General features: G+C 46.8%; 1 protein-coding gene across 1 annotated transcript in view; it reads right to left on the bottom strand.

Moving 5' to 3' along the window:
* The window catches only part of LOC121287839 (lactosylceramide 4-alpha-galactosyltransferase-like), a 35378-nt gene extending 20609 nt beyond the window's left edge, over nt 1-14769 (bottom strand). The window contains exon 1 of the mRNA XM_041205808.1: nt 14667-14769. Within this exon, the coding sequence (XP_041061742.1) occupies nt 14667-14769 (103 nt within the window). The remainder of the gene's footprint in view (nt 1-14666) is intronic.
* Between the last annotated feature and the right edge of the window lie 228 nt (nt 14770-14997).

Genomic DNA, 14997 nt, shown 5'->3' with positions numbered 1-14997 from the left:
GAAGAGGTAATGTGCCATATGGATGACATACTTATACATGTTTCCATGAGAGAAGAGCATGACTGCAGAATGAGAGCAGGCTTGAGAATCTTACAAGCTGCAGATCTAACATTGAATGAAAAATGTGAGTTTGCCAAATCCATGATCAAGTTTCTAGATCACAAAGTACAAGCCACTGGAATCACAGTTGATCCACAAAAAACAAAAGTAATCAGAAAATTTCCACAACCCAGGAACATAACTAGGCTTCAAAGATTCCTTGGGATGGTCAACCAAGATAGTAAGTTCCTATCAAATTTAGCAGAGGTCAGTGAGCCATTGAGACAGTTGCTGAGGCAGGGTCAAGAGTTGTGCTGGATTGTGAACCAGCAAAATGCTTTCAAAAGGATTAAACAACTTTTAACCTAGCCTACTATGCTTCTAGGTCACTAACAGAAATAGTTCAGAGATATGCAATGATAGAAAAAGAAACATTGGCAGCAACGTTGGCCTGCGAAAAAAATTCAGACTATGTTATGGGATTAATTCAAACAGATCATAGACCCTCCTGAACATGAAAGAAGATGCTACCCAAAATCTGGCAGCTCAGACTAAGGTTGATGAGATATGACTCCATCAGAGGGTATGTGCAAAGAAAGTATCAAAGAAGGGCATTGGCTAGATTTCAAACAGATCTAGCAACTCAAAACTGGGCATCTATGAGACGCTGTGGGCCATCAGCAGCAGCAGAATTGTATACCACCACGATCTCTAATCTCATGGCCCCCCACTCTACCATTACTATCAAACAGGAAGATCAACCCTGGTTCAATGTAGAGTGCAGGAGGGCATGCCAGGAGCAGCACCAGGCATACCTAAAAATAAGATCTCAACCTGGTGAAGCTACAACACAGGACTACTTGCGTGCCAAACAGTGAAAGATGCATGTGATAAACAATGCCACAACCAGTGGATCAGATCTGAGTTTTGTGGTCCTGCTACATCCAATTGTGAATGGTGATGGACAATTAAACAACCAACAGGAGGAGGAGGTTCCACAAATACCCCATCCTCAGTGATGGCAGAGCCCAAGACATCAGTGTAAAAGGCAAGGCTGAAGCACTGCAAACATCATCAGCCAGAAGTGCCAATTGGGTGATCCATCTCGGCCTCCTCCTGAGGTCTCTAGCATCACAGGTGCCAATCTTAAGCCAATTCAATTCACTCTATTTGATATCAAGAAACAGCTGAAGGCACTGCATACTGCAAAGGCTATGGATCCTTACAATATTCCAATAATAGTACTGAAGACTTGTGCTCCAGAGTTAGCTGTATCATTAGCAAAGCTGTTCCAGAACAGATACTGCACTAGCATCTACTCTGCAATGTGGAATATTGCCCAGCTATGTCCTGTACACAAAAAGCAGGACAAATCCAACCCAACCATTCTAATCTTGATAATCAGCAAAGTGATGGAAGGGGTCATCGACAGTGTTGTCAAACTACACTTACTCAACAATAACCTGCTCACTGATGCTCAGTTTGGGTTCCATCAGGCCCACTCAGCTCCTTACCCCATTTCAGGCTTAATTCAAACATGGACAAAAGAGCTGAACTCAGGAGATGAGGTGAGAGTGACCGCCCTTGCACCAAGGCAGCATTTGACCGAGTGTGGCATCAAGGAACCCTAACAAAATTGGAGCCAATGGGAATCGGGGGAAAAGTCTCTGCTGATTGGAGTCATACCTAGCATAAAGGAAGATGGTTGTGGTTGTTGGAGGTCAATCATCTCAGCCCCAGGACATCACTGTAGAAGTTTCTCAGGTTAATGTCTTTGGCTCAAGCATCTTCAGCTACTTCATCAATGACCTTCCCTTCTTAAGGTCATAAGTGGGGATGTTCACTGATGATTGCACAAAGTTCAACACCATATGTACCTCCTCAGAAATGGAAGGAGTCCGTGCTCATATGCAGCAAGACCAGGACAACATTCAGGCTTGGGCTGCTAAGTGGCGAGTAACACTCACGCCACCCAAGTGCCAGGCAATGACCATTTCCAACAAAAGAGAATCTAACCACCTCCCTTGAGATTCAATGGCATTACCATCACTGAACCAACCACTATCAACATCCTGGGTGGGTTACCATTGACAAGGAACTGAACTGGACCAGCCATATAAATACTGTGGCACAAAAGCAGGTTAGAGGCTGGGAATTCTGAAGATAGTAACTCACCTCCTGACTTCCCAAAGTCTGTCCACCATCTACAAGGCATAAGTTAGAAGTGTGATGGAATATTCTCCACTTATCTGGATGAGTGCAGCTCCAACAACACTCAAAAAGATTGATGCCATGCATGACAAAGTAGTCCGCTTGATTGGCAAGGGGGGGTGGGTAAGGGCTGTTCTGCGGTTGAGCCGCATTGGGGAGGGAGTGCAAGTGTTGGCCTTAGGGTAAGGTGCATTTGGGGGAGGGGGCAAGGGCTGCTCTGCAGTTGTGGCACATCGAGTTGGGGGGGGCGGGTGGAAAGGGCTGTCATTTGGTTGAAGGTAATGCACAAGTACATGAGTGGTGGGGGTGGGGGTGGCCGAAGAAAGTGGCCATGCATTAGGGGAATCTTCTATAAAATGACCATTCCTCTGTAGCTGAGACAGTTCAGGCATAGCTACATTGATACGATTGGACCTTGAGCTTCTCTGCCTGCTCAAGTATCGCAGAGGCATCAAAGTGCAACCAAGTGATCCAGTGCTTTTCACCCCTCTGCACAGACTGAAAACTCATGAGCATTTTAGTGAACTGCAGAACAGTTGGACGACTGGGCACATTGTACAATCTCCTTGCTAAAGCTGGCCATGGAGCAGTGACTGGTGGAGGCGCTCACAGCCCCTTGCAATGTCATCATCCCGGTTTGGACTAGTCTCCCCATTGTCCAAGCTAACAGTGCAGCCTTGCAGCGCGGGTTAGGAGAATGCCTGTGCCTGAGCTGAGAGCCCAGCATGCAGTCCAATGGGCAAGGCTGCCACCAATTGGACGGGTGTAGTGGGGTGGAGGTGGGTGGGGTTTCAGGCAGCCATGCAGCGCACTAAATTGTGGCCATCCAAGTGGTGGCCGGCACACTCTGGGATGCATTAAAGAGCCAAGAGAGGTTCTTAGTACACCCATGCTAACTAATGCACCTCTCTCTTTTATCCTGCAGGAGGGATATATCAGGATCATGGAGCCTGGTGACCTAGCTGTATGCCTTCGTGGCTTACAGAGAGTGGAGAGGACGGAGAAGGAAGTGACTGAGATGCCTGGCTGCACAGAAGGAGGAGCAGCACCTCTGGAAGAAGGGGTGGCTGGGGCTCTCGCACACTTCGTCGAAGAGCTGGGTGGCGCCTAGCTAGACCCGGGGTCTGTAAATGCCGTCTTTCATTCCTGCACTTGACCAAGACCAGTTTCGCTGAAGACTGCACATGTCTAGGGATGATGATATGTGACTCCCTCCGCGGACTGTATTGCGCCAACCAGCAATGGCTCACTGTGGCTCTACGGCAGTGTGTGCAGGAGCCCCAGCCGCCCTTCTTCCAGAGGGTGCTGCTCCTCCATCTGTGCAGCCAGGCACCTCGGTCACTTGCTTCTCCGTCCTCTCCACTCTCTGTAAGCCACGAAGGCTGTAAGCTTAGTTGGTCACATATGCCACCTGCTGCAGGATTTAATGCCACAGGGACATGAAGGGCATCCACTGTCAGTGGCTGTGAAAGTGAGAGCGGCGCTCAACTTTTACACCAGTGGCTCCTTTCAGGGGTCCACAGGGACTCCTGTGGGATATCACAAGCCTCCACCCACAAATGCATCCATGAGGTCACAGATGGCATCTTTGTGAAGGCACACAACTTTGTGCATTTCCTCAGAGACCAGGACAGCCAGCGTGCAAGAGCGATTGGATTTGCCCAGACCTCGGGTTTCCTACAGGTGCAGGGTACCATTGACTGCACTCACGTGGTGCTCAGATCTCTGTTACAACACATGGTCAACTATGTCAACTGAATGGGTTCCATTCGCTGAATGTGCAGCTGGTGTGCGACCACCACAAATGCATCCTGCAGGTCTGCACATGGTTCCCAGGGAGTGTGCACCACTCCTATAGTCTCAATTGGTCACAGATCCCTGCAGCCTTCCAGGGTCCACAGAGGCTGCAGGGTTGGCTCCTTGGGGACAAGGGCTACCCGCAGAGGTTGTGGCTGATGACACCCATGCGGTGGCCTCAGACTGCAGCAGAGCGACGCTATAATGAGGCTCATGCAGCAGCTCACAACTTGGTGGAGCAGACCATCGGGATGCTGAAGATGAGGTTCCGGTGCCTGGACCAGTCTGGTGGAGCCCTGCAATACAGTTCACAGAGGATGTCACACATTGTCATCGTCTGCTGCGCCCTTTACAATCTGGCGCTGCAACGGGGAGAGGAGCTGGCTGAGGAGGAGATGGAGGAGCTGGAGGTCTCCTCTGATGAGGAGGATGCCAACATAGATGAGGGAGAGGAGGTCCTTGAAGGCAATGATGATGGGGATGAGGCCCTCGCACTGGCCAGATGAGACAGGGCACATGGGAAGTCCTCATAGCTGCTAGATTTCTGGAGGATGATGACGACATGCAGTGAGGAGACACCATGGATCCTCAAATTGCATCTATAAAAATTTGACTCCAGTCTGACTTATGGCAGTACACATACCCTCTGTGAGAATGCTCTTGTCATGGAGACTCAGTGCAGGCCATTATAGCAGGAGGATGATGATGACGACATGTGGTGAGGATACTCCACAGATATTCCCACAGCCTCTGAGAATGTCTGATTCCTGTCTGGCTGAGGGCAGCTCGCTTGCGCTCTGTGATCAGGGGTCATATCATAGAGACGCAGCCATGAAACTTTAAAAGCACCTGATTTGTCTGTCTTCACCACCTAAGCCCTTCAGGAGCACAGCATTATTCGTCACAGATGCTGAAGATATGGGGGCCAGCCCCACCTTTAAGGTTCTGAGAGCACACAGAGAGAATGAGGGAACTCTGTGATGCCTGCCCACCACATTCTGGCAGCAATGACCAGCACCATCGAGGTGCAGGCATCAGTAATGTTTCCCGGGAGTGTGAGGCTGGACCATCACTGTGGCCTGAAGGCTGCACAGAGCACAGGGAAGAGGACCTGGACTGAGACACCTGCCTTTATCTTGTGCAGAAAGGTTTCACATCTGAGTGACACGAACACGGCTCATCAGAACAAGGAGCCACAGGCAGGGAGACATTCTTGGGAGTTTATTGACAATAGTGAACATTATGTACAAGTGATTAATGCCCGTGTCCAGGCTGTGCAATTGTATCTTCTTAAATTTCCTAACCCTGCTGCTACGTCTTGGTGCTCCCTGTCTATCCACAGCGGAGGTGGAGGCAGCCTGCTGAGTGCTATGTGTGATGACTTTGGTGGGCATCCTCTGGAGGGCCGAGACTTGGAGGACCCTGGCCTGCTTTCGGGGTCCTGCTGTGTGGCAGTGGCATCTTCCTCAGCCTGTGGAGCTGGAGCTGCTGACGTTACAGGAAGAGGGGATTTTGTTGGGCTGGACATACCCGGAGTCACCTGGATCGGTGGCCTTGGGGTGTATACCTGCTCCTCCCTATGGGTGCCCTAGGGCCCCTGGTTGACACCTTGAGGAGAAGGGGTAGCTGGAGTGAGATTGAGTTGCCCAGCACACCTCTTGTGTACACACTGTTCGAGGCCAAATAAGGCATCAGTGACGGCGTTGAGCGTCCGCAGCAGTGCAGGAGCGATGTCCTGGACTAAGGTCTCCATGGCAGCCACCATCCTACCATTATTGCATTGGCATGCTAACACGAACATCTCAGCCTGAAGACAGACAGACTCCTCCATCGTGCCTTGCAATCTGAGGAGTGCAGCGGACATCTCTTCCTGATGTTCCCGTGCTTGCCTTTGCATCTCCAGCAACTGCGGTATGACCGAGTCCAGGGGCTCACCATCTGACTCAGACTCAACAAATTTCTGGCCTCCAGCAGTCCTCCGAGTGCCAGACACCTGGGAAGTCCCTACCACTGCCTGCTGTGGATCAGACAATGCAATGTGCTCACCAGATTGTGATCCTGAGGTTGCCCTAGTGCTAGGTCCCATCGAGGTGTGTGTCTCTGCGCTGGTGGAGGGTGTGGGTGAACGCTGTGATGTGACTTCAAGGAGGGTGCCTCCAGATTCCTCTTCAGATGTTTCTTCAGGGCTTGATTGGAGGCCCTGGTTCGTGGACTCCATCGGCTGTTCCCCAGATGTGCTTGCAGAAGCAAAGGGAGATAATTAGTTTATGGCTGTGGCCTGTGAAACAGGACACATCAGCACAGCATGGTCGTCTGGATGTTGCACTGCTGGATCCTCACTTGGTAGAGCGCCTCCGACTTCACTGTCAGCACAGGAATGGTCTAGAATGGTCTAGATCTTCACCAGCCAGCTGGATGGCTCTGTTTTCAAAGTCCATGAGGATCTTGATTTCAGGCATTTCTCCACCAGTCTGCGGCCTCTCCCTCTTGTTGTGTGCCAGCTTGTCCTGCATAGAGGTGGAGCGAATGTAAGCAGGATACCTGCCAGGCCGGATGATAAGTATGCCTGGAATGTATGGGTGGTAAGCGGTCTCATGGATGAGATGAAGACAATGACGGTGTGTGAGAACATAGGAACTAGGAGCAGGAGTAGGCAATTCAGCCCCTCGAGCCTGCCCCGCCATTTATTACGATCATGGCTGATCTCATTTTGGCCTCAACTCTAATTTCCCACCCTCTCCCCATAACCTTTCAACCCATTACTAATTAAAAATCTGTATCTCCTCCTTAAATTTATTCAGCATCCCGGCATCCACTGCGCTCTGAAGTAGTGAATTCCACAGATTCACGACCCTTTGAGAAAAGTAATTCCTCCTCATCTCTGATTTAAATCCACCACCCTTTAGCCTAAAACTATGGCCTCTCATTCTAGAATGCCCCAGAAGGGGAAACATCCACTCCATGTCTACTTTGCCTATCCCCTTTAGCATCTTATATACCTTAATTAGATCTCCTCTCATCCATCTAAACTCTAACGAGTATAGGCCTAAACTGCTCAATCTCTCCTCATAAGACAAGCCCCACATCTCTGGAATCCACCTAGTGAAACTCCTCTGAACCGCCTCCAGTGCAACTCCATCCTTCCTCAAGTAAGGGGACCAAAACTGTGCACAGTACTCCAGGTGCGGTCTCACCAATGCCTTGTACAGTTGCAACAACACGTCCCTATTTTTACACTATTCCTCTAGCATTAAATGCCAAAATTCCATTTGCCTTCCTTATTACCTGCTGTACCTGCATAGTAGCTTTCAACGATTTATGCACGAGGACACCCAGATCCCTCTGCACTGAAGCATTCTGAAGTTTCTCTCCATTTAAATAATGTCGCCTTTTTATTCTTCTGACCAAAATGGATAACCTCACACTTATCCACATTAAACTCCATCTGCCAAATTTTGGCCCATTCACCTAACCTGTCCATATCCATTTGTAAATTTCTTATTTCTTCATTGCAACTTACTTTCCCACCTATTATTGGTGTCATCTGCAAATTTAGCTATAGTACCTTCTATCCCTGAATCCAAGTGATTAATATAGATTGTAAATAGTTGGGGCCCACGGACCGAACCCTGTGGCATCCCAGTAGTTACAGCTTGCCATCCAGAAAATGACCCATTTATCCCGACTCTCTGCTTTCTGTTGGTTAGCCAATCCTCTCTCCAAGCTAATATATTATCCCGACTCCGTGTGATCTTATCTTGTGTATTAATCTTTTGTGCGGCACCTTAGCAAAGCCTTCTGACGTCCAGATATCCTACATCTACAGGATCCCCATTATCCACTTTGCTTGTCACATCTTCAAAGAACTGTAGAAAATTAATCAAACACAATTTACTCTTCATTAAACCATGCTGACTCTGATGGATTGCATTTTGACTTTCCAAATGTCCCATCACTATTTCCTTAATAATGGATTCCAACAATTTCCCAATGACAGACGTTAAACTAACTGGTCTATAGTTTCCTATCTTCTGCCTCCCCCCTTTTTGAATAAGGGCATTATATTAGCATTTTTCCAATCCACTGGAACCTTTCCAGAATCCAGGCAACTTTGAAATATTATAGCCAATGCATCAATTATCTCCGCTGCCACTTCCTTTAAGACCCTGAGATGTAGGCCATCAGGCTCTGGGGACTTGTCACCCTTTAATCCCAATAGTTTGCTCAGTACTTTTTCTCTAGTGATGGTGATTGTCCTAATTCCTCCTTCTCTATATCCTCTGCACTACCTGTTACTATTGGGGTGGTACTAGTGTCCTCCACTGTGAAAACTGAGGCAAAATATTGATTAAGTGTCTCTGCCATTTCTGTGTTCCCCATTATTAATGCCCCAGTCTTGTCCTCCAAGGGACCAACATTAATTTTAGCTACTCTCTTTCATTTTATATACTTGTAGAAGCTTTTGCTATGAGTTTACATTTTGCACTAATTTTCTTTCATAATTTACCATTGCTCTTTTTATTATTTTTTTAGTAACCCTTTGTTGATCTTTAAAAGTTTCCCAATCTTCCAGCCTGCCACTGACCTTTGCAATTTGGTATGCCTTAGTTTTTGCCTTTAAGTTATCTTTAACTTCCTTGCTTAGCCATGGATGCTTTTTCCTCCTCTTACCATCTTTCTTCCTCTTTGGGATATATTTTACTTGGGAGGAAATGAATATCTCCTTAAATATCTGCCACTGTTCATCAACTGTCCTACTTTGTAGTCTTCCTGCCCAGTCACTGGGGCCAAATCTGCCCTTATACCTATGTAGTTACCTTTGTTTAACTCCAGAACACTAGTGTGGGACTCAAGTTTCTCGCTCTCAAACTGAACTTGAAATTCTATCATGCTATGGTCACTCTTCCCTGAGAGAGTGAATGGTGATGTCCCTTGCACTGGCAGTGAGTGATGGCTCTGTGGATGTGTGATGGGTTTGTGAGTGTGTGAGTTGAGAGTGATGAGAAGAGTGACTTACCCTGGCGGAACAGAGGAGATCATTCATCCTGTTATGGCACTGGGTGGCTGTCCTCCTTTGCAGGGCATTAGCACTGACCACCACTGCCACTGCCTCCCAAGCCAGATTAGTGAGGTTTCTGCCATCCTGCAGCTAGAGCAGGTGTAGAGGACATCATGATGAGCCTCCACTACATCCAAAAAGGTGCTCAAGGGACATGTTATTGATCCTGGGGGCTGCAGTCTTTTTGCCTTTCAGGGCCATGTCTTCTTTGCAGCCATTGTGGGCTGGAAGCACTGAGGTGTGTGCATGTGGCTGGACTTTAAATATGGCACATGGCGAGGTGATGGCCTGACAGGTAAATGAGAGCCACCCGTCATGGAAACAGTGTGTTTCTTGGGAATGCATAATTAATGTGGTGGGTATGGGACTATACAGCATGAAAAGCCGCCATTGTGGCCAAATGGCCTCCTTCCATTTAATAAGTGTCATGAACACTTCAATCACAGAAAATAGACTAAGGACATTTTGGAAGAATTTGTGTTTTAAAAAACACTGTCCCTTAAAAGTTTAATGCAGGACTCTGACTGCTATTCCTGGAAAAAGTATCTTTTACCAAGAAATTGTAATTAAGCAGCTATAAAAACCTGCAAACCTTTTGATCCTGGTGAACTGTGGACAAAGCAGATCATATGGCTCTGGAGAAAAGCGATGCCTGGAACTGTGTTTTTAAAAATTGGGTTTTGGTTTTGTTTTGAGAAGAGAAGGACAAACTGCTTGAGAAGGAAGACAGCAGCTTTTTTGCAGTCCTGAGCCAGTCCACAGCCTGAAGTGAATATAAGCTGCTCCTAAGTTGCCACGTGCTGGGTTAGAGTACCTGTGAGTGTTCCTTGAGCTTGCCTGAAAAGCAGTACCAGAGTCATTGATGGTTTTGCGGAAGGTAAATATTTGGCCATTCTTGCAGGTGAATTGAGCATTTAAACCAGTGTTGCAACCTGTGGAGTAGTGGGGCTAGATCAACTGCGCACTCCTCCCATCCCGGTCATCACATGAGGTGCAATGGTGCTATCATTGGCACTTCCTTCACAATGCAGAAGAGTTTATAAAACTTAAGATCTATTAAGATCTAGGTGCAGGTTAAAAGGCATTATTCAACATGTCTCATTAGAAAAGAGGCAAGATACCAACTCAGTGTTGGTCAGACTGTTAGAACCTGTACAGACATATATTCTTTTCCATGGGCAATCCAAATGGTTAGGAAAGTTCCTCTGATGGGAGTCATTTAATTCCATGCTATTTATCTCCAGTGTTTGCTCTACTGCAATGACCCAGGGTAGCAGGTCAAAACTGTGCAAGCTGCCAAACAAACATAATCTTTAGACCCGGTGGCAGAGGTGCCTACCCTCGACTGATTGTTGTTTGCTGTTACGTCAGATGTTGTCCAAGGACCGATTTTAACCTAACTTGCCAGATGGGTTTAGTGCAATGCTGGTTTCACACGCCACCCCCACTTTACTTCCCACTGAAGTCACCAGCGAGCTATATTGGCCAGAATGTAAAAGCAGCATTCCACCCATGTTAAAATTACCCCCTCGATCTGAATAAAGCCAATGTTCCCTCTGAGGTGCGTGTGTGTGCAAATGCTCATCATCCTGCAGCACAGGCTGCTCACATGCTGTCCTGTGTGGTGTCAGTACTACAGCCCAAGTGTCTTAGCCCTCTGGCATCTCACACAAATACCATTCCTATGTGTGAGCTGGTCACCTATTTGACCATGAAAAGCATCATGGCTGCCCTTAACCCTCTCAGCCAATATGCTGCTGGAGTGAAAAGTGAGCAGGAGTGAGAACACTTTTTGATTCATCGCCTCTCAAGCTCAGCAACACTATACTGCCCCCAATTATACCCAAGCCAAAATTAACTTACAGACCTCCTCATGGACATTCTGATTTCTATGGGCAGATTTTTCTGTTCCAGAGACTAAGTCCGCTGATGGAAGCAAAAGTTACAGTGATCTCCGCTGGAGAATGGGTCAACTGAACACGTGAAATCTTGCACTGGTTGGCTGGAACACGTTGAATCTGGTGGCAGGGTGGGCAGGGAGTGGCCACCTCATAGGCTTCAACATCCAGGTGCCATATTTGAATGGCACCTGGACAGCTATTCACTCTTCCATTCTGCTCCTTGACTTACCCCCCAAATCCTGGCTTGGTCTCACCCCTCCCCTGTGCCTAGCCTTGGTGCAGCAAGTGTGAAAGGTGGCTGATATCTCTCAGTGACAGTGCAAAAGGAAGGCAAAAGCAGCATCGACTAACCTGAAAGTCCAGGAAGAAGTTTACCTCGCCAGGCGCATGCCAGTTATGTACAGTCATGAAACAGAACATTCTAAATTCCCGCTGGCGGGGCGCTAGATTTGGAGGGGAGACAAGATTCCGGTGTGTTGTGCTTTTAATGAGCATTCATGAGATGCAAATATGGTTCCCGACATAGATCAGTGGGACACTCAACCCACTTTTAACCCACCATGAAAGTCAAGAGGACAAGATTCCAAACTAATTTCCCAATGACGGGAAACTGATTTTTGGTCTCCCTCCAAATCTTGCTTCCTCTGCCCACTTCCATTCCTGCTGCTGGTGGGAATGGAATGTTCCGCCCTATGTCTTCCCTCATTAACTACCTGGAGAAACCCGGGAGTGAGCCCATAATAAAGGAACTACCAAACAAACTCTAAAGTGATTGATCATAGTACCTTCACTGTCTCTTCAGGATGGCTGCCTGTTCCTCCGAGGTTCAGTTGCTTGGAGAGTGACTGCTGTTGCAGTTGATGCCTTGAAGAATTGGATATTTCCTTTTCCTAAATGATATCTCCCTGAAGGAAAGGCCAACAATGTTTGAATTTAATTGCACTGACAATGCAGAAAGGGAGCATTCAAAAACCGTCAAGTCTGTGTCAACATATCCAGTTTTATGCTGGATGGTACAGGTGGAATAGGGTCAAGTTTCAAAGGTGCTGATACTTTTCTCTGAGTTGACTACTGTCCAATTATTTGTTAAAATCAATTGCCATGCATAAAACAGCGAGACTACAGGAGGGAGAAATCATTACAGTAATTAGCGGTATTCATATTTTTCCTCAGTATTATAATGTTCGATTTGTTAAAACATTTATTAAAACATTACCATTAAAGATTATCATGAAATGATAAATGATTATTGTTTTCTTAACCATGTTTGCTTAAACACTGTTTGTCAATTATTAGCCATATGCATTTTAGCCAGGAATGTCACCACTAAAATTGCAAGCTCTTGAACAGTCCTGTGATAGGCTGATTCAACACACACACATATAATCACCCCTCTTTCCTTCACATTAATTACACAAAGATTTCTGCCTTGCACAAGGGCTGTAAATACTGAACAAAAAGAAAGAGCTTGCATTCATGTTGTTTCATGTCACTGTGACAGCTTGAAGCCAACAAATTATTTTCGAGTGGACAGAAATAAAATGATAAAAGCTAGCCAATAGGAAGAGTTCATTAAGAGGAGAACTTGCCAATGTGGTACTTGCTACCACATGGGGTGATTGAAGTGAAAAGCATAGATACATTTGAGGGGAGAGAACTTGAAAGTGAGGGAACTGAAGAATAGTCTGATAGGATTTGAGGAAATAGAGTCCTATTTCCCTAGGAACACCAGCATGGACTGGTTGGGCCAAATGGCCTCTTTCAATGCTTTTAATTCAATGTATCTTACTGGGTTTCTTTGAGGCTGTGACAGAGGGGCTTCATAGGGTTAATGCGATTGATGTGGTGGAGATGTTCACTGGTGAATGGTTTGCATCATTTGATTGTAACATTTGTGATGACTCAGATACTGAAACAGTCCATGCCCATATGCAGCAAGATGTGGACAACATTCAGGCTTTGGCTGTTGACTGGCAAGTAAGATTCGTGCCACACAAGCGCAAGGCCATGACCATCTCCAACAAGAGAGAATCGAACCATCTCCTCTTGACATTCATTGGCTTTGACGTCATGGAATCGTCCAGTATCAACAACCTGGGTGTCACCATTGACCAGAAAATGAACTAGACCAGTCATATAATACTATGGCCACAAGAGCAGGTCAGAGACTGGGAATTCTGCGGAGAGTAACTCACCTCCTGACTCCCCAAAGTCTGTCCACCATCTACAAGGCTCAGGTCAGGAGTGTGATGGAATGCTGTCCATTTGCCTGGATGAGTGCAGCTCCAACAACACTCAAGAAGCTCAACACCATTCAGGACAAAGCAGCGCTTCTTTAGCACCTCATCCATCACCATAAACATTTACTACCTCCACCACCGATGCACAGTGGCAGCACTGAGTACTATCTACAAGATGCCCTGCAGTAGCTCCCCAAGGTTCCTTCGACAGCACCTTCCAAATCCACAAACTCTACCACCTAAAAGGTCAAGGGTAACAGATGCATGGGAACAGCACAACCTGCAAGTTTCCCTCCAAGTCATATACTATTGTGACATGAAGTTATATCACTACTGCTTCATTGTTGTTGGGTCAAAATTCTGAAACTCCCTTCCTAACAGCACTGTGGGTATACCTACACCATGTGGACTGTGGTGGCTGTTCAAGAAGGTGGCTCACCACCAACTTCTCAAGGGAAATTAGGGATGGACAATAAATGTTGGCCTTGCCAGCTATGCCTACATCCCATAAAAAGGACCTTAGATTTCAGTAAGACCTCAGATGCAGTTCCACTTGCAATTTGCTATTTTGCAATGGATGCATAATTGGTTGACCAATAGAATGCCGCCAGCATGTGGTGGTACAAAGATTGTCATCATCCTGGGACATTGCGTTCCACAAGGGTCTGTTTTGGGACCTCTTTTGTTGAATAGTTTTATTTGATTCCCATGTGTCACAAACACAGTGACTTCCCTTGGGGCATTGCAGCTGGTTGTAGGCAGCCTTGAGCAGCTCTGGTTCCTGAGGACCTGGCTGTACATTGCTGCTTATCTGTATATCCTGGGGCTGTTGAGCTCAGCTGGTGTGTAGCACACTTGCCAGTGAATCATAAGGTTCTGGGTTCAAGCCCCATTCCAGAGCTTGAGTGCAGAAATCAAGGCTGGCACTCCACTGCAGTACTGATGGAGAATTGCACTGCTGGAGGTGCTTTTTTTTGGATGAAATGTTAAGCAAAGGCCCTATTTGATTGTTCAGGTCAAAGTAAAAGATCCAACGGCAATATTTCGAAGAATAGCAGGGGAGTTCTCTGCAGTGTCTGGCCAATAAGTGTCACTCAATCAACACCACAAAAAACAGATTATTGTTTGAGGGAGTTTGCTTAGTGCAAATTAGCTGCCACGTTTCCTAAGTAACGACAGTGAGGACACTTCAAAAAGTACAATTGGCTGTAAAGTGCTTTGAGACATCCAATTTTCAAGAAAAGCACCGTATAAATGCAAGTCTTTCTTTTTTTCTCTTAACACTGAGAGTGGCTGGCAGGGGTCAGGAAACTTGTCATCTTATGAGAGGGCAACAAGTTCCTCTCGCTTGGAGACTGGGCCTCAATTGTCCTATTGTTCTGTATGAGAACAGGAATGCAGGAGTGACATGGAGTTTACACATGAGTTTCCCGTCAACAGTGGCTCCCAAAGCCAAGAGAGCAGCTTCCTTGGTGGCTCTGAGAGCTGTCAGGAACGGCTCCAGGACAGAAACTACTGTCATGTTGATGAAGCTTGTCCATCCTGAAAAGAATAGTCTACATGCTCTGTGTGAAACCGTGGCACAAGTTGGAACTGAACACCTCTGGGTTCTGTAACATTATGCATAGACTCACTTCCAGGCTGCACAGGGCACTTTCAGATAGATACCCTCAAAGTCATGTTATGGCGAGGAGGGGAGTGGTTTAATTTAAACAGCACTGCTTTCTCCGCTCACCACCCGTCCATAAAC

The sequence above is a fragment of the Carcharodon carcharias genome, chromosome 2 (assembly GCF_017639515.1).
Source record: "Carcharodon carcharias isolate sCarCar2 chromosome 2, sCarCar2.pri, whole genome shotgun sequence".
Lineage (NCBI taxonomy): Eukaryota > Metazoa > Chordata > Chondrichthyes > Lamniformes > Lamnidae > Carcharodon > Carcharodon carcharias.
Note: the sequence above shows the minus strand (reverse complement) of the source record. Positions and strands in the feature narration are given on the sequence as shown.